The sequence below is a fragment of the Pyricularia grisea genome, chromosome I, assembly GCF_004355905.1.
Source record: "Pyricularia grisea strain NI907 chromosome I, whole genome shotgun sequence".
NCBI classification, from domain to species: Eukaryota; Fungi; Ascomycota; class Sordariomycetes; order Magnaporthales; family Pyriculariaceae; genus Pyricularia; species Pyricularia grisea.
Window position 1 is genome coordinate 911,531 of NC_044973.1, and position 22,857 is coordinate 934,387.

Genomic DNA, 22,857 nt, shown 5'->3' on the forward strand with positions numbered 1-22,857 from the left:
TCCCGAAAATGGGGAATACCTAGGTCTACACTTCAAAGTCGACTTAAAGGTTCTCAAGCTTATAAAAAAGCACAAAGCCCTTTTCAAAGGCTTTCTACGGAACAGGAAAAGCATTTGGCTGATTGGGTACTTACCCAAACAGCTTTAGGGCTTCCGCCAACGCATCAAGAATTACGCTTTTTTGCCGAACGAATTCTTCAAGCCGCCGGAGAGACAAAAGGCCTTGGAAAACGTTGGATAACTCGTTTTTTGGCTCGTTATCCAATCCTTAAGACCCAAAGGCCCCGTCGAATAGATAACGCCCGGGTTAATGGCGCTACTACGGAGGTAATTAAATCTTGGTGGCTTTATATTACGAACCCGGTTATTAACGCTATTAAACCGGAAAACCGTTGGAATATGGACGAAACCGGTATAATGGAAGGTAAAGGATCTAACGGCCTGGTATTAGGGCTTAACGGGATCCGGCCGTTGCAACGGAAAGAGCCCGGAACGCGGGGTTGGACGACTATAATCGAATGTATATCGGCTACGGGCGTTGCCCTCCCTCCCCTTGTTATATTTAAGGGAAAAAACGTACAACAACAATGGTTTCCGACGGATTTAAGCCTTTTCGATAATTGGAAATTTCACGCAACCGAAAACGGGTGGACAAATAACGAAACGGCTATCGAATGGTTAAAAAAAGTGTTTATTCCGTATACCCAACCTTTAACCCCTGAAAAGCGGTTATTAGTTTTGGATGGCCATGGATCACATATAACGGACGAATTTATGCTTTTTTGTTTGCAAAACAATATTTAACTCTTATATTTACCCCCTTATTCGTCACACGTTCTCCAACCATTGGATTTATCGGTTTTTGGGCCGTTAAAAGAAGCTTATCGACGTTAACTTGGATTTGTTAGCCAATTTTGCTGTTCAACAATTATTGGAAAACGAAATTTCCTACTTTGTTATCGAAAAGCCAGATTAAAAGCATTTATAGCAAAAACCATTCAATCTGGTTGGCGTACAACGGGGTTATGGCCGGTAAACTTGGTTAAACCACTTTTAAGCCCTTTTTTGTTAGAAAATAGCAATGCCAACGTTATAAAAGATAAAAACAACGGTTTGCAAAGGGATAAAACACCGGAAAGCCCAGCCCAAAAAATTAACGACCCGTCTTTACTTATTTGGAAAACCCCTAAAACGACCCGAGATGTCCGATTTCAACTGCAAAAACTTTCCCAATCCAACAAAACCAACGCTACTTCACGTCTTTTATTTGCAAAAGTCCAAAAAAGCTTCGAAGCTAAAGATACCCTTTTGGCTAGCGCCCAGCAAAAAATCAGCTTATTGGAAGCACAACTGGAGGCAATACGGCCGGTTAAAAGGAGGAGGGTGGTTCCGGATCCAAACGAGCTTTTGGTTAACAAACAGAACATTATTGGATTGCAGGAAAAGGATATAGAAAATTTGGAACCTTTAGCTGATGAAGAAGAGGTTAATGAACCGGAGAAGCGTGAAAACGATTGTATTTTTGTCCGTTGATAATTTTATATTTAAATCAGCTTATAAAAGTAGGCATTTCGTTGTTAGATTTTCAGGGTGCCGAACAGGGGGGGTGCCGAACAGGGGGTACGCAACGTTATGAGATTTATTGATTTTCGGTTGGGTATCTTGAGCACGAATATTGGAAGCGCTGCTTCTGAGAAAAAGAAACCAAGTATCAGCGCGGCCGGTAAATCAAGATATTGAAGCAGAGAAGCGAAGATGAGCAGGTGGATGATAGGCAAGGTTCTCTCCTCCTCTCTTTGCGCTGCAGGGCTTCGAGGTTTTATACGCGACCAGACAACGTTTGTTTGCTATACGGCATCAAAAAGTAAGCTTGTATGACTCGTAGTTCAACCCCCTTCATTTACTACTGTAGTCTTGCTCCTTTTCTTTTTCTCCACGGCTCTACGGTGCCTCAACGTCAGGGTGCACCTGTGAACCTCAGATCGCTTAGGCAAAGCTTGGCGACTTGTGTCAACTCTATTTTCGCATCTTTGATGGATACGCCCCTGTTTTGAGAGAGCGTTGGGTTGCAGCCCCTTTTAATGTTTTTGCGTGTCCCCAGATTTTTAAAACGTTGGGTCATTCTCCACATCGACATGTTGATTATCCCCGTACTGATCCACTGAAATGTGATTCTGTCTACTTGAATTGAAAGAAACTCGACTTGCAGCACATGGTCGAAAAGATCCGCCATCGGTCATGGAAACCCCTGGTTAGAACGAAATCTTGCTCTGTAGTACGACATATCGCCAATTTTCGTATTCTTTGGATGGGTGGATGGTTATGATCCCAGCCAACAGTTTCTTAGTTATTATCATGTGCTTCGATGGCCCCATCAGTCAATGGAATAGCCGATGGGGGCCACTTTAGCCAAGGGCTCTCATCTCCGCTTTAAGTCGCTTGCTCTGGCACGTTTCAAGATGGTCTGCCGCAGATTATTTGCGTTGGTTATTATTCTTATTTTTGGAATCAATATGCAATGCGCACCTGTTAACTAATTACTACACACAATATTCGAATTCTATCCAATATTCTCACGTCACGCGTGGGGTAAGATGTGCATGTAATCCACCGGGCATCGAAGATTAAAGTCTAAGTCTAACCACCCCGATTCGCCATCCAAGGGCCATCTCCATGTGAACTCATCAGCCCATCCTTAGTATACCCTACCCAGAAGCTCTAAATAGTTTAGAGTTCAACCCATAGATATCACTGGTTCGCGGGGATGAGAGACACCTGCTTGAATTCCTCCAAGTCTACAGCTATGCTGTCCACCTCGGCCTTGATGACATGATAGGCGTCCGCGCCAATGGGCAATCGCAGAGGGATGCGCCCCGCAGCACCCTCCTTGGCGCCGTGCACAACCTCGATAATTGCCCGCGCTGTTCCTTCTGCCGACGAGAAGCTCGTGGTAGATGCGCCATTGACCCAAGCCTCGAACGCCCGGGCCGGCGTGTCGGGGGCTTCATATGCCGGATGGTGGGGTCCAAATGATACGTTATTTATGAATTGCGTAGCGACGCCACCGGGCTCAGCGATGCAAAAGTGAACTGTGTTTTTTTTTTTTTTTTTTTTTTGCAAATCAAAATCATTAGCGAGCTGTCATAATTTGCATCTTCTCCTCTTTTTACTTCCGTCCCCATTCGATTCATCAGGGAAAAGCAAGTGCTGCAGCAAAACTTACTATTCCAGTCCGGCCGCACTTCTTTAGCAAAAGTCTCAGTAAAGCCCTCCATGGCGAACTTGGATGCGCAATAAAACGGGCTGCCTGGTATCGCCAGGAAGCCGACCCCGCTGGTGACGTTGATGACTACGCCGCCGAGGGCACCCCCGTTCTTCGGGTTCTCCTCGCGCATGACCCTGACGGCATGCCTGGTGAGCTCCATGGGGCCCCAGAAATTGACGTCGAACTGGCGACGCTCATCGTCGGGACAGGGCTGCTCGGAATCGCTGTGGAACGCCTGGCCGGCGTTGTTGACAAAAATGTCGATGCGGCCGAACTTGGCCAGCGCAGCCGCCACCGCAGCGTCCCTGGATTCTTTTACGGTGACGTCAAGGGCCGTGGCGAAAAGGCGGCCGTCTGCGCCGTCGAGGTCGACGAGGGTCGACGGCTTGCGGGCGGTGGCGACGACCCGGTACGTAGGGTGTGCCAGGAGCTGTTCGGCAAGGGACTTGCCGATACCTGAAGAGCAGCCGGTGACTGAATGGATCAACAAACATGTTAGCTTGCAAAGAAGCTTATTCACACCTCGAATGCTGACAAGGGGGGCATACTGAACCAAACCGCATCGGTGGGAATGTTATAGGGAGTTTTGTTTGTCTTGCTCTCCATGATTATCGTCACGGTATAGAAAATCAGTGCAGCCAAAGATATCGGAAACAAAATAGGGGATGTGTTGTATTTCTCTTTCCGTTGCTTGAGTTGTATTCATTGATTGGTTTGACAGGCCGCGGCAATGTCCCAACTTATATTAGATTTAATTAGGTATGAGGAAGTCAAAATTCTTTCTTGCCCCCATTTTGTGTTTGTAGAAAGTACGGGATTTACACCAACACTTTGGTTCCGGATCCGGGCCACAAATATTGTTGGTGGGTTTCGTCCATTCAATTGCGGAGCGGGCGCTGTCAAGGAGAGTTGGGTACTGCTTCTAAAACTAGTATAGACTAGAACTAGTTCTAGAACCTAGACCTTGTCTAGAAGTGATAGGTAGGTGCCTTCGGTGCCCACGCAATACAAGATGAAATCCGAACCCCGTCTTTCATCATCCATTGATCAACCCCAAAGTACAAACCTCTCCACCCGGAACGGAACGGAAGACGGTGCCATGTGTACGAAATTTAACTCCTAACCCCATCGGCAAGGGTTGTTGCTCCGCTTGGTCGCGAGCAGTACTAAACGCCAGCCTTCCGGACGCTCACTAATTTGCTAGTTTTAAGGACTGGTTTCCTCCAACTTGCCAAGCTGCAGCTGCCCACAACTGGTTCCCGAATGATGAAAAAAAAACCTAGGCGATGCTGTTTTTTTTCCACCCTCTTCTTTCGACCGCTTAACTTAAGAAACCAAAGAAGGATTCCGAGCAAAATTTTCATTGATACTCAAGAGTTTCAAAAGCGCCATTGTCATGTCAGCGCCAATCAAGGTCGTCGTGTTCGGAGCAACCGGCCGTACGGGGCGCGTCATCATCGATGGCTTGATTAAGTCGCCCAATAACTTCGTATGCTTGCATGAACATGGCCCCTTTGATTCTCTTTGAGGTGGCTTCGACCATGCTAATCGAATTTCTAATGCTGAACCGCGCAGGAAATAGTGGCAGTGTGTCGACCTTCATCAGTGGCCAAGCCGCAGAATGATTTGTTCAACCAGAACGGCGTCAAGGTCGTGGGCCTCGAAATCACCGGGCCGCGGGAGCCTCTGGTCGACGTCATCAAGGGCGCCGACGTCGTCATTGCCGCCATATACTTCACCGCAGTGGAACAGCAAACCATTCTCATCGACGTTTGCAAGGAAGTCGGTGTGGGACGGTTTGTCCCCGATAACTTCCAACCCGTAGTGCCTCCAGTTGGGGTCATGGCGATGAGGGAAGCGGTAGGTTGCAGTATAGTGTTGACAGAACACTAAACAACAGCTTCGCTAATCCTCGGAACAGAAAGAGAAAATCATCAACTATATCAAGTTACAACGGGTCCCGTACACCATCATTGACGTGGCTTGGTGGTGCCAGATTCTGCCCTACAAGGTCCCTTCTGGCCGTGCTGACTATGTGGTACCTCATGGCCCCAATGACGCAAACCGCATTCCCGGAAATGGAAATGTTCGCGTGTCATTCTCTGACCTGCAAGCCGTCGGAGAGAAGGTGGCCCGGATACTTGCCGATCCGCGAACCATCAACAAGTATGTTCATTCGTACGACGAGGTGATGACCCATCATGAGGTGATCCAGACTCTGGAGGATGTTAGTGGCGAGAAGATTGAAGTGGTCTACGTGAGTAGTCGTCTCCTTTTTTTCCGTCACTTCTCTGGGCCTGATCCCTACTTTTAGCTTTTGCTGCGCTCAGAAAGTGATATGCTGACGAGCTCCAACTCACCTTTCTACTCGTTACTCACCCATACCAGAAAACCGCGAAGGAATATCAAGACATTATCACTCAGATGCGCCAGACGCTGGAAAACGACCCCACAGATCAGATGGCAGAAATCTCCCGCACCGTGGCAGAGTATCAGCTTTCCATGTGTGTGCGTGGAGACAGCACCCCGGAGGTGGCCGACTATCTTGGCTACCTAGATGTGTACAGGCTCTACCCGGATCTCGAGCCTTCGAGCGTGCGGAAATATTACCAGAGAGTTATTGATGGCAAGGAGGTGGCAGGCCGCATCAAGTGAAATGGTTCAAGGATCCACAGATTGTATTGTGTTATCGAATAATCATTTGAAGAATGATAGTTGGTTTTAGATGATGTAACATTAGGTATTTTATTCTTGCTCGTTTCGAAACTTCGAAAGTGACAATAGGTTCCCAATGCAGTCATTGGACTCCTTTCATACGAGGTCAATTGGAGAAAAGAAGCCTGCCGGTTACTCCCAATGATGCCGGTGCTGAACTGACCCTGCTTGAAACATTAATATGCAGACACTAGTAGTGCGCGAATGGCAACACCAATAGACGGATTCTCTTCTGAACGTATCAAGTCAAATTTGTGTCTTCTTTATGTGCCCCGTAAATCTCCTGCTTATTGCAATACCAAATTCGATAGAGTTTTTAACATCAAGCCTTCCGACCCCGCAAAAAAACTTTGAATGGCCCCCAGATTATCGTCAAGCATTCGTAGATCTTGGTACTGCTGTGCTGCTGACTGCTGCGCAGTAAGGCAAAATTACGCAGTCTTGGCAGTATGCGATTGTGCCTTGTAACCCTTGTATTTGCCAAGTTACGCGCCGCACCCCTTATCTCCTTTCGTACATGCTACCACCGCTTACGTCGGAGATAGGAGCGAATAGTGGCCAGGCTTCCAGTTTCCATTGTGTCATATTAGCTAGAGACGATTCCCTCTTATTCTTTTTTTTTTTGCTTCCAAATATTTTCAATGTCCGATCCTCCCCCCTGCTTGCAACGCTAGTCCTCACCTATCCTCCCCATCCCCACGATATATATCTGTGCTGCTGTGGTCTTGCTTGGGACGGGCGACTGTCAAAACGATATCTTAAGACTTTTCCACCCAAACGAATCCACCCAATTCAAGCAATGAACCAGGCTTCCCGAGAAACCGGCGACATGACGCCTGTTTTCTATGATCCCTACCACCCTGCAAACAATACGATGAAGGAAGTGGTCGCTCCGGATCACGCAGAGGTCAATCGTTCCAATCTGGCTGACCTGGAGCCAGTTTCCCAGGCGGGAGTGAACGGATCGGCAGACTGGGGGTTTTCTCCATCCAAAAGCCCAAACATGGCCGGGGCAATACAAAAACCCTGGAAGTCCGAGGAGATGCAGTCGAGCGCGGGAAAGGAACGGAAGATTTGTGGGATCAGCCTGGCGACGTTTGTGTTGGCCATCGCGCTCGTGATTCTTCTGCTTGCTGCAGCAGTGGGTGGCGGTGTTGGTGGGAGCATGGCGGCGAGTACTGCAAGAGAGTGAGTCTGATGTAGTCGAACCCCCAAATCCTTCAAACCGCGTGTGACTTGTGAGCGAGAAGTAGCATATGTTTCACTTTCTAATCAGCCACGCTCGAGCCACCTTTAGACTGGATGAATGCAAAACCAACCTGAACCAACTGTCCCCATCACCTACTACATCTCAGCCCCCATCCTCGTCCTCAAGTCCAACCGGCGACGCCGCAAAGTGCGACAACAAAACCATGATCGAAATTGGCCCGAACGGAGGTATGGTGATGCCGAGACAGCAGGTCACCGTGGAACTCGACTGCCCTAGCATCAACAATTCGCAGAGGTACCCTTCCATCGGAGGCCAGCAGTGGGACTTTAAAATATCGTGCGCAGTGGACTACAAGGGGAACGACATTGGAGGGGCCGTGGCCTACTCGCTCGACGACTGCATCTGGGCCTGCGCGGCCATGAACAGCTTTGCGAAAAACGACACCTGCCGCGCTGTCACTTTTCACGCCGCCCTGTCGGATTCGGTTGCGAGGAACCAGATAAACTGCTTCCTGAAAAACGGCGTTTCGAACAGGGAAACTGGTAAGGGCCTGCTTGTTGCTGGTGCCACGTTGGCGGGAAGGACTCCTTGATTGGCTTGTCGTCTTGTAAGTGAGGTTTGGTAGGTGTTTGATACCTGGGGGACAATATAATACAGGATCTGTGGGAGACTATTTGGCCACTTGAAGCTCCCGAATCGGGAGTTTCTAGGAGAATATTTGGGCGGATTGTAACCTTGCAAGCTCGTTGAGCTTATACTTTGGTTTGCGTCAGAACTACTTTGACTAGGTATATAAATATGGCATGTGGGATGGCTAATGCTCAGGGACGAGGCAGTTGCATACTTTTATATAATGAGAGGGGATCACTATATCATTTGGACTAAAATAAAGAGGCCGGGAACTATAATGCACAGGTACAGGAACCTACTGTTCAGTTAACATGACCCTGGAATATATTCTGCTGTGATAATTGGAATAGAAAAGCTAGTTCTGACAGACATGGACACCCCGACGAACCACCACCACCGAGGCTACAAACAATGGGTTCGAACTTTTCCAGGCTAAAGATCTCATGCCTAGGCTGGTTGAGGGCCATTCCTGGGCCTCTGTGCGGGTTGAAAAGAAATCATGCCAACAAACGCCATATGTGCGGGTCATTATAAAGGGCTCTTGGAAGATAGCTCTTCGAGCGAGATCAAACAGAATCTATGGCAGCCCAGCCTCAAATAGCTATGACCCGGGGTGCTGAATGTGCTGTCATAATATCCATGGTGAGAGTAGAAATCACCATAGACTGTACCCTGACATTATCTTGCTCCTCTTGCGCCACAGGTGCCGTGACGTCGCGACGGAGCCGATCTTCACCAATTTCGAATGTACGTAAATGCTTCGAGGAGGCAAGGGCTTGATCTTGACGTCCTGGATTCGAACCCTGGCTATGGCGAGTACTTGGAGACACTCAGCCAACGCACAGGATGTCTCCTTGACTAAGGTACCTGAGGTGGGCTCAGTCTCCAAGAGCTCTGGAGTCCAATGAGCAGAGAAATGGCGCAGCCTGTCTCGTAATCTATCATAACCAAATTTTTGCCCTTTTTAACTTATCATTTAATCTCCTCTTCATCTCATTAGACTAGTTGAAGCAATAATGCTGAGCCGTATCTCCAAGTCGCGTAATATAGCAGCGCTTTTTCCTTCAAGGTACGATTATGCCCTCATGAAATGATGAGATATGAAACTGATTTTTCAGCTAGTTTATTTACCGGAAGGTTTGTCCACTTAAACATTGGCCAACCATCTTCGTCAGCCCACTTGTCAATAATCTTGAATCTGGGCTCTCTCCCTAGATACCCTATCATTCCTCTGCCTACTACACATGTGGCAGTGATGTCCCTTATACCACCATATTCGCCGGCAACGCTAGAGAGCCGGCGATGTATCCACCGTCGGTCGAAACTTGATATAAACCGTAGCTTTATCCGCCTACATGCGGCTGTTACTCGTGTTATTGAATTTTTCGATACTTCTCATCAAGTGTTGCTCCTCCTCTCTGACTTGCCCAGCTTCTTTCGTCCCGTCAGGCAAATGTCCGTTGCGGTTAGCAATTTTGCTCTATACTTGAAGGTCTTTGGGCCCCAAGGTGGGTTCCCGACCCGGACTACAGGGCAGGGTCTTTTGGAAACGGCACCATTATTGGGGTTCTTTCTGTTGTTGATATCAATCCTGCTCACGAATGACAGCTCAAGAGAGTACACTGGCCCCGTAGATATGTGGAGAGGCTTGCTACCTTGTCAAGGGAGACAACAATGTCGGTTTTAGCGCCAGCGCTATAAATTCTACGAACGGAGCCATTGAGGTTATTGATTTGAAGTAGATACATGACGGTAACCGTGATGATTATTCAGGGGCCGTTCGAATACATTCGAATTCCGATGCTACCCTATTGCTCTTCTAAGTCTTTTCTGTTGAGACGAACATTGAATAAACCAACCGCCATCAGTTCACAAACGTAGCTGTACTCAAAGTTCAAAATGCTCTTGACAGAATCCTCACCCACGCATCGCTACACCTTCACATCCCCTTCACTTGCCACTCAGTGCAAATGAAAAGTGCCAGCCGCCCTTACATACAGACCCGTAGCCCCAACGCATCTCAAGTGGGTAAGTGGAGACCACCTACTCGCTGGCGCCTGGCAGAAGCATAGCGTCTTGGAAGCGCAGGTAGGAACAGTATGCACGGCACGAAGATAATGTTGATATCTCCATATTATCTAACACAGATAAACCATAAGGGGGCGAGGAAAGGAGAACATTCTAGATTAAATCAAAATTTTATATCGATAACAAATATGTGAAAGGAACGCAAAATGTATAGGTAAGCCACCTAAAAAAAGGGACCGCTGAAATCCCCCTGGAAAATTTGTTCGAATGCACAATGATGCACAAGGGCAGGATGACAACGCATGCCATTAAATGTTCGTGGCACTGATCAAACCTTTTGAGGTGAATATCTAGCAGACAATACTGCCGTATTAGTACACGAGAAATCATACACGGGACCGTACCATTTGCCGTACTACCCACCGTTCTAGTTCGGGCCTCCGATGCATATAAGAAAAACCACCCGTAGCGACCCACATCGCCCAACCACATATGTGCTAAACAGTGTCCAGGGGCTGTATACTTGAGCACGGAAATGCATTTGGCACGGGGTGGCTTTATTTTCTTGTTCAGCTCGGCCTTGGACCCCTTTACATATACCCCTAGATTGCAGGTTCGGTTTCTTTGGGATCACTTTTCGTGACGGCCCTTTCATATGCCCAGACAGATTAATCCAAATCCGAGTGCCGTTGCGACTCATAAGCTTCAGATCCCAAATAAGATCTATATTTCTTGTCCTCAGTTGATCTTCTCCACAGATGCGGCGCTTACGAAATATCATGTAAGAGGTAGTTTTTCAACATCGCAGCTTGCGATGGATACTTTCATTTGAAGAAGTAGCCCCCCGATGGGGGTGTTAGCTGAGAGCAAATATAGGGGCACACCTGAGGCTTAATAGAAAATAGTATCGATCCAGCTACCTAGCCACTTAGTTCGAGACCAGAAATTCCTCAGAAATGGATATTGAAGCTGTGAATAGGTCCCCGTAGCTACCCGAGTACTTGGTCCATTTTTGCGCGTCTTACATGTAAGTTACATCCTAATTTTATTCCGTTCCTATAGTCATTCATCTCGTCGCTCTCCCTGAGGACTGGGATCGCAGAAAACCGGATCCTTTTCAATGATACAGTGCCAAATGAACTGACACGAGGTTGCCAGATTTCCGCGGGCCACTAATGCTGTAAAAGGATCACTTGGATTGTGGGTGCAGTAACCCCTTTTGGCCGTCTCGTTGTCGGAAGCTGCCACGAATTCGACAACTGCGTGAAAAAACAAATGTGCGTCGGCATCGGTGTTGTTCATTTTGCACAACATGCCCGACAAACATAGATAACCCGCTACTAATAACTGTGTCGTATCAATGGAACCACACCCAGGGGTTTGGGCTTACAGCAGCAGTCACGGTACTCATTCCCATTGACAACAGCAGTGCTGAACAACAAAAGCCCCGGTGGCTGCTAGCACAGCTCCTCGGTGACCTCTGAGTTATTGTAAAGGGTATAGTGGCGGCTCTTGTCTAGCAAGAACGGCGGCTATTGATTAACGCGGCGACCCGACGAGTCCCAGCCCAGCTCGCAGCCGCTCGGGTTGTCCGGCATGACAACCACGTGCGTGCAACCGTCCCTGCGGATCCAGCCGACCCAAAAGCCGCCCGTCGGGGTCCGAGACGCCCAAACAGGCTTGGACGTCGGCGTGCTGCAGACCTGCGCGTGTTTCAGTCACTCCGGATGCCGCCGCCGTCAAAGCACACGCTGGTGGTCGTCAGAACGCAGTCCGTGGTGAAAGTAGGCGTCGGGGTCGGGGTCGGCGTCGGCGCATCGCTGAACAGCGGCGGCCGTGTGGTAGTGGTAGTGGTGGTGGGCGCCCTTGGCATGCACAACACAGTCGCGTTGCCCAAGGTCTCGCCGTCCCGCGTTAGGAGCCTGGCGAGATCCTGTGGTACCAGAGGACAGCTTTCTGTTTGGTCATTTGTGCCCTGTTGTTTGTGGATTCTCCTTTTCCTATTGTCACTGGGTGCTTCCTGCGGATCACGGAAGCAGTCGGTGGGCCGCTCCTCGGTGCCGGCCAGAAAAGGCACCGTTCCAAATTACAGGTTGCGTTTCGGTTTGTCCTTTGGAGCCAGGAGTACTTTTACGCCCATTTTACAGCCGCGTCAGTGCCCCTAAACTCGTTGGATGTTGGACAAAACCTACGATGCAGCTTGTTAATGAACGCCTTGACGTTTATTGGCTCGACCATGTCTCACTGTGCCTACCACTGGGACTAGATGCTGCGAAAATATGACGCCAGGGCCCCGACTCCTGGGGCAGCTGGTTTGACAGGTCAACCACTCACTCGTTAGCTTGTATCTCGGTGCCCCGAGTTAGTCCTATCCCAAACAAATAGTCTCACCGTGTACTTACCGAACGATTTTTTAGTTACTGGCCCGCAGGAAACGCATGAGACATGGCGGGCTACATAACTGTCTACGCCCGGCGCCTGCGTGTCCACGCCGGGGTCGGGAGGGCTGCCGCTCTACCGCGGGCTGTTGATACTCGTGGAGCTTACCACAATCATGTTGTCCAGGTCGCTGTAGATTTTAAAATTGCCAGGATAGTGCTCAATCGTGTCTTTAGGGTAGTCGACGTCCTGTCTTCCCGCCGCAACCACGATGACAGCTCTGAGATTCTCGTCCAGACACTTAAGTTCGGCAACTGCAACATTATAGTCCAAATTCACAATTTGAACAGAGCAACCAGGACTTGATGGTTCACAGTGAAAGCCATTGGCTGACCGAATGAGCTTTTCCATGCCGCCTTGCCTGCTTCGTCTGTGTCCATATCATATGCCCCAAAGGTCATTACCACCGTTGATGCATCGACTGCGCTCGTATCTGCTGGAATTCGTGCTTGGCTACTTGGGTAATACTCTCCAATTTCGCAGGTAGCTTGGAGCCTATAATCGATGGGAGGTCTCCTTCTGAATTCCTATAGGAAGGAAAAAGCAGAAGGAAACGACAAAGTGAAAGTCTCAGCATCTCCTGTCTGCCACACCCTCTGCTCCGAACCGCTCCCTGATACCACTCCGATTCGCGCCGCTTATCCTCCTTGATCCAAATGACGTATATCGTGTTGGACGGCGGCTTCGCATCCCAAAGTTGGTGTCGTTGTTCGCTTGGCGGCGAGGCGCGCCGCCCGTCGGGATAGCGGAGCAGGACGCTGCCGACGTCGTCGTCACCGTCGCGTCGGTGCCCTGCACGCGGCAGCCCCAGAAAGATTTTTGTTAAGGACTGCACGTCCGTCGCGGCGCTGCGGAATGCGGTCGGCTCCATTGTCACCCCAAAGGATCTGGTTGTCAATTCCGAGGGTTGCCGAGGTGGTCTGGCAGGATCCAGGGCGTGCTGGAAAGTTGGGCTTGCGGTTTGGTCCGATGCTACGGAATTTAGAGCGAGGATTAGATGACTGTCTTGGGAAAAAAGGGTCTCCAAACGCGTAAGAGACTGGGCTAGGGTGGGAGAGTTCCTGTGATTTTTGCGCCTTCCGGCCAGCGAACCGGAGAGCATGAGCGTCCTGCATGTGGCGGATATTGCGACGAGGGCAAGGCTCCTATCAAGGGCTTCTCTATCAAAGCCCTCGGCACCCTGCAGTTGAAAGATTCGGCTGCGTTTGCCATCACCTGTCCCACCACAAACACAGAGTACAACGTTTACCTATGCCCCCAATTTTGGCCAGCAAAAATGCGTGCCAATCTCTCTGCAAGCCGAGGACGGGAAACATGAGTTCAAGCGGAAGCCGCCAGCGTGCTCGACGACGAAGGCCACGACGACACCGGCACAGGGCTGCCGAGGGATTGCTGGCTGCGTTCATTGGCCGCAGGTGACTGACTACTGGGGTGTGGAACACGACAACGTCGCTGGGAATGTCAAGTTCGGTGTTGCGCCGGGGCATGCACTGGCGGGCTTGGTAGAATCTCAGGATTTGTATATTAGCGAATCTCCTTGGGATTTTACGAGGTACTTCGTGAGAACGGATGTTTGAGGCCTATCTGAAGGATCATGGCCTTGATTATATGTCAATGGGACTTTGGCAGCTTGTCGCCACCTAGTATGTGTGATTTGCCCACTCGATACCATGGTAAAATTTCATCTGGTCAAGGTCTGAAGTCCATTAATCATCATGTTCCTTGCTAAGGCTTGCCGCTTGTAATCTCACCAGCTATGCTATCCACATTCTTCTTCCTTTACTTACTTCCAGAGTGGCAACACGATTGACCAACCCAGCAGAGCAGCCTTCAGTGCCTGTTAGTGTGTCCTTCCAGCCGACAATAGTTCCAAGCAAATGGGCTTTGGTACGCTTCGAGACTTTTTACTTGCTTGTAGGCATCAGATATCATGTTTTCCATAATCCTGATCTGCGGGAGAGATGAATACCGAAATAAACAATTAAATGTTCGACTAAGTTATCAATGCTGCCAAAGCAAGCTTTCCGCTAACACCGCTTCTCAAATGCGATCAAAGTACCTCAAGGACACCCAGCACTAAGCCTAGTATAAAGTATGCGACATCTACAAACAAGAAAACAGTAGTCCGAAGCAATCGACACCAGATGGAGGTGTATTCCCTGTTCTCGGAATGCCATAGCTGGTTACTTTAACTCAACTAGCCCTCCCATACGGTTCATACGCCGTGTTTGCCACCGTGCGCGCCGGTGGGCTAGAACTCAGACTCCTCATGGCAATGCCTTCAGCCTGCCCACGGTCGCTGTACCGCTCGGCAGAATACTCATCCTCCGCCATCCAGTCTGCGTCGGCACCACGTGGTGCCGCACCACCATACCCATCTCTCCCGAGCATCATCTGCCGCTGCTGCTGCTCATCTTCGACCTGGGCGTACTTGTGTCTGTTCAGCCCGGGAATACGCGACATGATCCCACGCCTTCGAGCCGGGGCCGCACTGACGACGGTAGCCCTCTTCTCCCCAGCCCCGAGATTGAGCGCGCGCAGGCCACGGCCCCTGCGCTCCTCAACCGCCACCGCGCCGAGCCGCGTGCACGCCGCAACCGCCGCGCCGAGCATGAGCAGCAGCGCGAGCCAGGCGAGCACAAGCCCACCCGCACCGAGCGACGAGGACAGGCCGTGCGTGCCGAACCCGCTGTTGAACTCCGCGTCGAGGATGCGAAAGACGTGCGTCGCGGCCGCGGCCGCCATGAGCAGCACGACGGTGGCCAGGACGGAAAAGACGGCGGCCGCGCGGCCGGTCGCGGCCCTCGCGACGCCAAAGGCCGAGAGCGCGGACAGGAGCACGGTGAGTCCCGCGCTCAGGGCGCAAAAGACAAAGGCGCCGGGGAGGAAGCGGGTCGCGATGTTGCGGTAGCTGGAGAGCGCGCCGGTGTATCCGCCTGGGTACTGCTGCCTCAGCGAGGTGCTGTCGAGGCGGAGGTGCTGGCCCGGGTCGAACCAGAATTTGATCTGCGGCGAGGAGCACGAGGCGCCCGAGGAGGTGCGTGCGCAAAATGTGAGGAGCGAGATGGTGTACTCGGTCGCGAGGCCGAGGGTGGAGGCGGTGAGGTCCCCACCGATAAAGTCTGTACCGGAAAGATTGGAGATATCCCTCAATAGGTCGGCATTGCTGAGGACAGAGGAGAGCTTGAGGGCGGAGGTGTTGATCTGTTGGTTGGTTGAGAGTTAGCAAGAACTTGGGAGGCATTCAGGGGTCAAAGACTCAAGTCGCCGGTGGTATGGAGCTTGCCTTGAGGAAAAAGATGTCGGCGAGTTGATTTCCTACTCCCGCGAGAATGATGAGTAGTATGGAGATGAATGCAACAAGACTCAGAAAAGCTGGTACGAAATCAATTATTCGTTTTGCCATCTTGGCTATGTGGATGCTGTGTTGCCTTTTGTGCTTCGCTGGGCTTGGTGACGCTTGGATCTTGCAATCGGTATGGATATTTAATGGGGATGATAAGGCACTACCAAGTAGGCAAATCGCGACAAGTTGGCAAGCTGCAACAATGCCGGAAAGAAAGTGATCGAAAGAAATTAAAGTGCAAAAAAAGAAAATCAGCGAAAAAAAATGAGTAAATAGTTACGTTTATGCAGTAGTTCGGGGGATACGCCGAGCTTATCCAAATAGCATCACGCACGTAGCCAAGTTCAACCAACCGAGGATTGTAATCGACAAGCCCCCTGCCTGAGCCAAAATTAAACCTCAAGCAAGGATTTCCACATGCAGGCTGACGGATTCATTTTGGTGGTGTGGCCGAAATAGACATGGTCAGTCTTGGCCTGCAGCCAACGGCAAGCAAGGGTCAGTAAATTTGGGGGCAGTTAAGCGCGCATGTTTGTTTCTTCGCTTCAAGCTCATTGTGGTTCAAGGTCGGACCTTTGTCAGCGGAAATGTTACGTTGGATTCCGAGGGACTGGCTGAGTGAATGGAATCCCTTGCGGATATGGCATCTTCCGAAGGGGCTTAGACGAGACCCTCTCAGCGACTCCCGTTCTTTCCGATGCTGTTGGCCGGTTCGGTTTGCAGTGAGAATGACAGCCGTTAGTCACTGGGCTGTGGCTTAATGATCCTGCCACACAAACGTGCTCGCCCCACGTTTGTTTCTCTTCTAAACGTGTGGCGTTGCTTTTCCCGATCCTGTCGCGGCTTTCGGGAATGTTATGGTCCGGAGGGCTGGGCAAGGTAATCTTTTTGCTGGAGGCCTTTCGGGTGCTGTACGAAAAAAAAGCTTTGCTAGAGAGTGGCTTTGACCCGTGTCGGCAGACCTGAACACGGAGAAATGAAGTCGCATTAGGCTCTCGATTGATCGTCTGTTGATCTGTCTCCATTGTTGCTTTCTCCACAGTGAACAAAACAAAACGGAAATGCTGCATTCAGGCTTGCCAAGTAAACACCAAACAATCATCCCCAACACAAGGTCCCTCGCGATCCTGGTTTTTTGTCCATCGGCGGTGTAGTGTCCCGGGTGGACATGTGAGAAATTAGCGCCCGTGGCACAGCATTCTTTTTGCTTGTCTTGGTTTTTTTCTCTCTAGTTCTAGAGGTTTGTTGGGTTCAGCGCTCTCCGCTTTTGGTAATTTTCCACAATGTGATTAAGCGCCGGCCACCGGATCAAGGATAGTTAGTTGACCTTACATCATCACCCTCCCCACCCTTTCCGTCGCTATTTTCGGCGACGACCCCTGCTGCGGTACTACGCCCCCTTGTCTATGAGCTCCCCTGCCTGCAGCTTTCGTTTGCAGACTTGAACAACCATCATGTGCTTGGCGTAGTCAGATCTATAAGTCTAGATAAAAAGATGCCATCACCCCTCGAGATATCTCCAAACGTCATATATATCATATCATTGTTTCTAAGATCAGTAGCATTAATTTCCTAACTGTCTATTTCCTTCTACTTTACTTTCTTGTCTTTAACTACAGTTTATTTCTGCGCATATTCTTGGTTCTCACTGCTTGCATATATACCCGACTAATCTAGGTAGTCAACCAGCTGCACACCCGGTCAGACCGCCACAATGCTACTCTCACTTCTTCCAATTTCTCTACTACTGGCCATCACTTCTGCAAAACAATACAATGTTACAGTCGGCAAGGGTGGCTTGAAGTTCGACCCGGAAATCATCACAGGCGCTCAAAAGGGTGACACGATTAGGTATTCCTTCTTTGCCGCCAACCACTCAGTAGTCGAGTCCAACTTTGCCGACCCGTGCATACCGTTGAGTGGAGGTGCCTTCAGTGGGTTCGTTCCAACGGCGTCACCGGACAAGGCCTCGGACACGACCTTCACCATCGAGCTGAACGACACGAAGCCCAGGTGGATCTACTGCAGCCAAGGGACGCATTGCAAGAGTGGCATGGTGCATTCCATCAAGTGAGCATTGACATTGACAACTAGACCTGATCCGACTTTTGCATACTAACGCCAATGTACCAGTGCACCAACATCCGGCAACACCCACGACGCATACAAACAAAAGGCCAGCCAGGCGACACCATCCTCTCCCCAGAGCAAGAGCCCCATTGGGGGTGTTCGTGAGGTCTCTGTCGAGGTCGCTCCTGGGGGCGAGCTCCGCTTCCAGCCCAACAACATCACCGAGCCTGTAGGGACTGTCGTCAAGTTCAACTTCAACCCGGCCAACCACACTGTGACATCTTCATCATTTGATAAGCCATGCGAACCCAACCAGGATGGTTTCAGCAGTGGCTTTATCCCGACGCAGCAGAGCCCTTCTGGCGTCAGCTTTCATATTGAGGTCAAGGATGAGAAGCCAGGTATGTCTTTACTCAGCATGTTAGCCATCGGCTTCAACCTGAATACTCACATTGAACCATCACAGTCTGGTTTTACTGCGCCGCTGGACCCTCGACAGGCGGTCACTGCTCCAAGGGCATGGTGGGTGCCATCAACGCTCCTGCGTCAGGCAACACGCTCGAGGCCTTTGTCGAAAAGTCCAAGACTGTCCTGGCATCATCCATCCCACCGAAGGCTCCCATCGGTGGTGTCGTGATTGCAAACGGCACTCAAATCGCCACCTTCAACGGCAACGTGCTAAACGTCCAGGTCCTCGACAAGGGCGTTATATCGCACGTTCCCAAGCCCGGCGACAACACTACCGATGCCATCTCCGGCATGGCAGGCGGCTCGCAACCGCTCAACTACGGCTGGGGTGAGAAGCTTAGCCCCGCTGCACTCGAATACCTCGAGGTCCTGCTGCTCATCGACAACGCCATCCTCGAAGGCCTCTGGGACGGCTTCGACCGCCTCAAGACCGGCAACGCCTGGGGCGGCGTCTGGCCACCTGCCATCGTCTCCGTGATCGGCGGAGCCGCGGCCCAGGCGCTCGTCCACCGCACCACCCTCACCGACGCGCTGCAACACTTCAACCAGGAGGTCAAGCCCGCCTGCCGCGTGTCTTTCCCAGCCGAAAACATCGACGAGTGGCTGGCCGCCGTGCAGAACCTCCTGACTCTGCAGATCGGCGTGCTCACCGACGCCATCACGCAGCTCGCCTCGTCGGACCCGTGGCTCGTCCCGGCGCTGGGGACGCAGATCGGCGCCAAGTCGCGCAGCAGCGCCGTCATCAACATGATCCAGCGCCACAAGGCCTCGCCAGCCGCCCGGGAGCCGCTCCTGCCGGCCAAGCTCGCGCTGTCGTTTGTGCGGCGCAAGTTTGTGCAGTCGTGCCCCGAGGAGATCAAGAGCAGCCTCGCCGAGGCTAAGCAGCTTCCCGAGCTGACCTTTGTCGACAAGAAGAAGCTCGGGTCGACCGACAGCGTCACGGCCGTCAATGTGCTGATCCCCGCCGGGGCGCCCCAGGACGGTGATCTGTACGTCGCGTGGATCGGGGCCTGGGGTAGCCTGCAGTTCACCGTCGTGCGGAGGAGCGACGGCTTCGCGACCGTGCCGGCAAACATGTACGGGACGCTGTGGGCGGTGCTGACGACCAAGCAGAACGTCAAGCTGCAGGAGGTTGCGGATGTGGCAGTCGCGGGGCCGGAGCCGATCTGGGTGGCTGATCCTTCTTCTTGATCCTTTTTTATTATAAGATATGGGGCTGCAGGCGTATAGGGTTCTAATGGTGACCTGGTGCTCGATTATAGAGATGGCTTGTTTGCTGTAAATAGATGCTTTACACAAGAAAGTTTTTAATTTATAAAATAATCCTTAAGGACTCTGAGATACCTGTTCAGTGTCCACATAACGTTGTTCACTTTCAATTTTGCCTGGTGTCATGTGAATCATTTGCGCTCAGTAAGCAAAAGTTTGAACCTAGAGTCTAGGAGGCTGGAACAATGCTAAGCCCAAGGTAAAGTGTTTCCCAAAATGCATATTTGTTGTAAACTAATAAAATTGATGGAAATGCACGACAAATGACAAAGGAAACATACTTAGTAAGCTGGCTATCTTCGTCCTCAAGTAGCCTCAAGTCTGCCCAGGAACTGTTGAGGCCTTGGGGTGGTCTTATGGAATGATTTATGCCCAAGAGCCTAGAGGTCAACACCCCTGCAACCAGCATCGACTCACCCGCCCCTTCCATCTGCTCTCTCCACCAATCGACACCTTTCCGCTCTGATCAGGCCTTGAGTTCCAGGTCAGTCCTCTCCTTAAGCCTAAGCACCATGGGCCCCTTCTCCCAGACAACAAAGGCACGCTGCCTCTGAAACCAATCCTTGCTGACGGGTTCTAGGTTCACAATATCAAAACGAAGCAGAATCCTCGACAGGATGAGGCGCATTTCGGTATAGGCCAGGTTCTTGCCGATGCAGTCGCGCGGGCCGTAGCTGAAGGGCTTGAAAACGGCCGTGTTATCCTTGGCGAACTGGGGTTCGTACAAGGGATGGCTTGGGGACAGGAAGCGCTGCGGTCGGAACTTGTCGGCTTCGAGGAAGTTCTCAGGGTTGTGGTACGTGGCGAGCTGGTACACTCCAATGATTGTCTATTATCGGTGCAGATTTGGGTTAGTACAAGGCTTTTTGTGTGCCAGACGTGGTTGGACATCGTTGCCGAGTCCACGCGCTTCTGGGCGTGCATCTGTTGGTGTGCTTCTCCTACAACCACACAACAGAAGTCTGGAAACAGAAAGGCAAAAACTTACGCCCTTGGGAATATACTCTCCGCCAACAACGGCGCCAGGGGAGGTTCTTGGTGGAGTTTCAGGGACCGGCGGGTGGATGCGAAGCGCCTCCTCGATGCAGGCATGCAGGATAGGTAGCACATTTGCGCCGACAGTGCTTAGCTGGACGTCAGCCTCCCGCTTGAAGTGGCCCCGAATCTCGGCGACGGCGGCATCGAGCCACTTGCGATTCTCGGGCAGGCTGAACAGGTAGGCAAGGACGGACATGCACGTCGCCGTCGTCTCGCTCCCGGCAGTGACGAGGATGCTGGCGTTGCGGATGATCTCCGCCTCGGACAAGGCCTGCTTGTCCCTGTTCTCGCGCATCATGTAGCTTATGAAATCTCGCCTGACAACCGGCTTGCCATCGGTACCAATCATGTCCGTCTTGTCGTCGTCAGCTCCCTTTTCAATGCGAGCCTTGGCCGTCACGTCGGCATACTTGCGGTTCTCCCAGTAGGCCTTGGTGGCGCCTTTCAGAGCGAACGTGGCTAGCGGTAGGAGAAGCGGGGAGGTGCTCCTGATGAAGCGATTGTAAGAGTTTCCCTTGATGCCTTCGAACATGTTTGTGATCCAGGGGTGAGCCTTGCGGGTTTCGAGGGACTTGAATGAGGCGGCAAAGGACAGGTCGCCAATGATATCGAAGCTAACATAGTTGAACCATTTGAGAAAATCAGAGGGAGCACCGCTGCGGACTTCTTCGGACATGCGGCGAATTAAAAGGTCGACGTAGTACGTGATCAGGGGCTCCTGCTCATGCATGGCCGTGTCGCTAAATGCATGACCGAGAGCGCGCCGTTGGCGTCGGTGGTCCTCGCGGGTGAGGGTAGCGATAATATGATTATCCTGCGGGGGACCATAGAACCCCTTGACCTTCCGAAACTCGGTCTCGTTACCTCCCGGGCGGTGTCCGTATACGTCGGTCCACCCGATGGAACCCTCGACGGCCAGTCGGTCGGGCGCAATGCGCACGATCTTGCCGTACTTTGCATGGAGCGCCCCTACACTCGGCGCAAAGTTTCCTTGCATGTAGTTTTGGAAGAGAAAGGGTACGCTACTGATGGCCAGGAGAGGTGGGCCAGGGAATTTGGCAAGTGGGTGAAAGTAGAGTCTGTACACGGCCAGGCCAATGTAGTAAACGACGACCTGGGCATACGGTTAATTTGACCGTCAGCTCCAAACGTTCACTCTGTCCGTGCAAGGTCAAGTGCTGCCGGATAACAGGCGCGACAGGACTGAACAAGAGAGCAAGCCAATTACTTACGCCGCCAAGCAGCACACTCCCAAGGCCAGATAGTCGCGTGACTAGTCCCTTGGCCGCAATCCCGTTAAGGGAGGTGACATCTAGGTTAAAAGAGCCCATAGTTGGGGCTGGGGCTTTGAAAACTGTTTGGTCTTGATTGTTATAAGGGATTCTCTAAGAAAATGCTCCGTCCAATGTTGAAACTGTATCTAGTATAATATTCAATAGAAAAGTTCAGACTGATTGGTAACTCATGTGGATCAGGGGAACAACCAAGCGGTTGCGAAAGTTATTCTCATATAAAATCCCAATCTTTCAATACGCCACTTCACGTCATGAACCCCGATCAATGCGGCGGCAATTTAGGAACCCGCTGCCCATGTTGGCATTTCCGCAGGACGAAAATCCTTATTAGTTGCGCAAACGGAGTTCGGACGGCGGGTGTGGCTCAAATTACCGAAACCTATATTATGACTAGGCTCTGCGTCATCTAGCCCGCTACCGTACATGAGCCAGCTATGCATGATATGTTATGGTCGGATTAAGCGGATACAGTTCCGAAGCCGAAGGAACGAACCCTTTTTGCGTGTGGTACGATAGATGGAAACTGTCAAGACAAGGGTTTGCAAATCAATACGCAAGTGGGTATCGTATTATGGGTGGATCTTGGAAGCAGAAAATCCTATTAGCCATCGTTGCATAGACTCAGACTTGCGTGAGAGTCTGAGAGCTTACATGTCAAATCAGCTATAATTAACATTGGTATAGAATGCCACTGGAGGCGATGGTAACATGAAATGCCTTCCTACCTAGTTAGGCATCTCACATGCGGAAGCCATCATTCTTTTTTTTTTTTTTTTTTTTTTTTTTTCCCTCACCCAGAATCTTTTTTCACGACAATAATCGCCACTATCCAAAGGCAGCCGGCTCCAAAACTTGGTAGTCTCAGAGAGCCAAGAGGCCGAAAGCCGTCGGCTTTTCGCATACTCGATTGCTCTCAAAACCAAAGGAATCGTTTGTATTAACTAGGGCGAATTGTCACACAGATGCTAATAGAAAACTTTTCGGAATGGCTTATCTATTCTCATCTATGTGTTTTGCAATTGTTAATATCTTGCTTTTAATTTGCCAGCAGGGAATACTTGTACATCCTTCCCTGTTTTATCAG

At 50.9% G+C, this 22,857-nt stretch overlaps 7 protein-coding genes across 7 annotated transcripts; 3 read left to right on the top strand and 4 right to left on the bottom strand.

Moving 5' to 3' along the window:
* Positions 1–2,748: 2,748 nt before the first annotated feature.
* PgNI_05357 (uncharacterized protein) lies at positions 2,749–3,871 on the bottom strand (the record flags this gene model as incomplete). The annotated part of the gene is made up of 3 exons (XM_031125390.1): positions 2,749–3,089; positions 3,224–3,739; positions 3,814–3,871. 3 exons carry the CDS (start codon positions 3,869–3,871, stop codon positions 2,749–2,751), a joined length of 915 nt encoding a protein of 304 aa, XP_030982781.1.
* Positions 3,872–4,534: 663 nt separating this feature from the next.
* Positions 4,535–6,085, top strand: PgNI_05358 (uncharacterized protein). Its single transcript, XM_031125391.1, has 4 exons — positions 4,535–4,754; positions 4,841–5,125; positions 5,187–5,522; positions 5,654–6,085. Exons 1-4 carry the CDS (start codon positions 4,662–4,664, stop codon positions 5,918–5,920), a joined length of 981 nt encoding a protein of 326 aa, XP_030982441.1. The 5' UTR covers positions 4,535–4,661; the 3' UTR covers positions 5,921–6,085.
* A 442-nt stretch (positions 6,086–6,527) lies between these two features.
* Positions 6,528–8,186, top strand: PgNI_05359 (uncharacterized protein). The gene is made up of 2 exons (XM_031125392.1): positions 6,528–7,168; positions 7,278–8,186. Exons 1-2 carry the CDS (start codon positions 6,780–6,782, stop codon positions 7,780–7,782), a joined length of 894 nt encoding a protein of 297 aa, XP_030982442.1. The 5' UTR covers positions 6,528–6,779; the 3' UTR covers positions 7,783–8,186.
* A 3,376-nt stretch (positions 8,187–11,562) lies between these two features.
* On the bottom strand, positions 11,563–13,158 carry PgNI_05360 (uncharacterized protein; the record flags this gene model as incomplete). The annotated part of the gene is made up of 3 exons (XM_031125393.1): positions 11,563–11,781; positions 12,396–12,657; positions 12,881–13,158. The coding sequence occupies 3 exons, from the start codon at positions 13,156–13,158 to the stop codon at positions 11,563–11,565; spliced, it is 759 nt and encodes a 252-aa protein (XP_030983160.1).
* Positions 13,159–14,480: 1,322 nt separating this feature from the next.
* On the bottom strand, positions 14,481–15,693 carry PgNI_05361 (uncharacterized protein; the record flags this gene model as incomplete). Its single annotated transcript, XM_031125394.1, has 2 exons — positions 14,481–15,491; positions 15,610–15,693. The coding sequence occupies 2 exons, from the start codon at positions 15,691–15,693 to the stop codon at positions 14,481–14,483; spliced, it is 1,095 nt and encodes a 364-aa protein (XP_030983159.1).
* Positions 15,694–17,165: 1,472 nt separating this feature from the next.
* On the top strand, positions 17,166–19,511 carry PgNI_05362 (uncharacterized protein). The gene is made up of 3 exons (XM_031125395.1): positions 17,166–17,703; positions 17,767–18,104; positions 18,170–19,511. The coding sequence occupies exons 1-3, from the start codon at positions 17,348–17,350 to the stop codon at positions 19,360–19,362; spliced, it is 1,887 nt and encodes a 628-aa protein (XP_030983162.1). The 5' UTR covers positions 17,166–17,347; the 3' UTR covers positions 19,363–19,511.
* A 395-nt stretch (positions 19,512–19,906) lies between these two features.
* PgNI_05363 (uncharacterized protein) lies at positions 19,907–21,809 on the bottom strand (the record flags this gene model as incomplete). The annotated part of the gene is made up of 3 exons (XM_031125396.1): positions 19,907–20,269; positions 20,429–21,592; positions 21,711–21,809. 3 exons carry the CDS (start codon positions 21,807–21,809, stop codon positions 19,907–19,909), a joined length of 1,626 nt encoding a protein of 541 aa, XP_030983161.1.
* Positions 21,810–22,857: the final 1,048 nt, after the last annotated feature.

Coding starts and splice junctions, on each gene's coding strand:
- PgNI_05358 (XM_031125391.1), top strand. CDS start 4,662: ATGTCAGCGCCAATCAAGGTCGTCGTGTTCGGAGCAACCGGCCGTACG. Junction 4,755..4,840: donor TTAAGTCGCCCAATAACTTC/GTATGCTTGCAT, acceptor TGAACCGCGCAG/GAAATAGTGGCAGTGTGTCG. Junction 5,523..5,653: donor AGAAGATTGAAGTGGTCTAC/GTGAGTAGTCGT, acceptor CACCCATACCAG/AAAACCGCGAAGGAATATCA.
- PgNI_05359 (XM_031125392.1), top strand. CDS start 6,780: ATGAACCAGGCTTCCCGAGAAACCGGCGACATGACGCCTGTTTTCTAT. Junction 7,169..7,277: donor GCGGCGAGTACTGCAAGAGA/GTGAGTCTGATG, acceptor AGCCACCTTTAG/ACTGGATGAATGCAAAACCA.
- PgNI_05362 (XM_031125395.1), top strand. CDS start 17,348: ATGCTACTCTCACTTCTTCCAATTTCTCTACTACTGGCCATCACTTCT. Junction 17,704..17,766: donor GGCATGGTGCATTCCATCAA/GTGAGCATTGAC, acceptor CCAATGTACCAG/TGCACCAACATCCGGCAACA. Junction 18,105..18,169: donor GGTCAAGGATGAGAAGCCAG/GTATGTCTTTAC, acceptor GAACCATCACAG/TCTGGTTTTACTGCGCCGCT.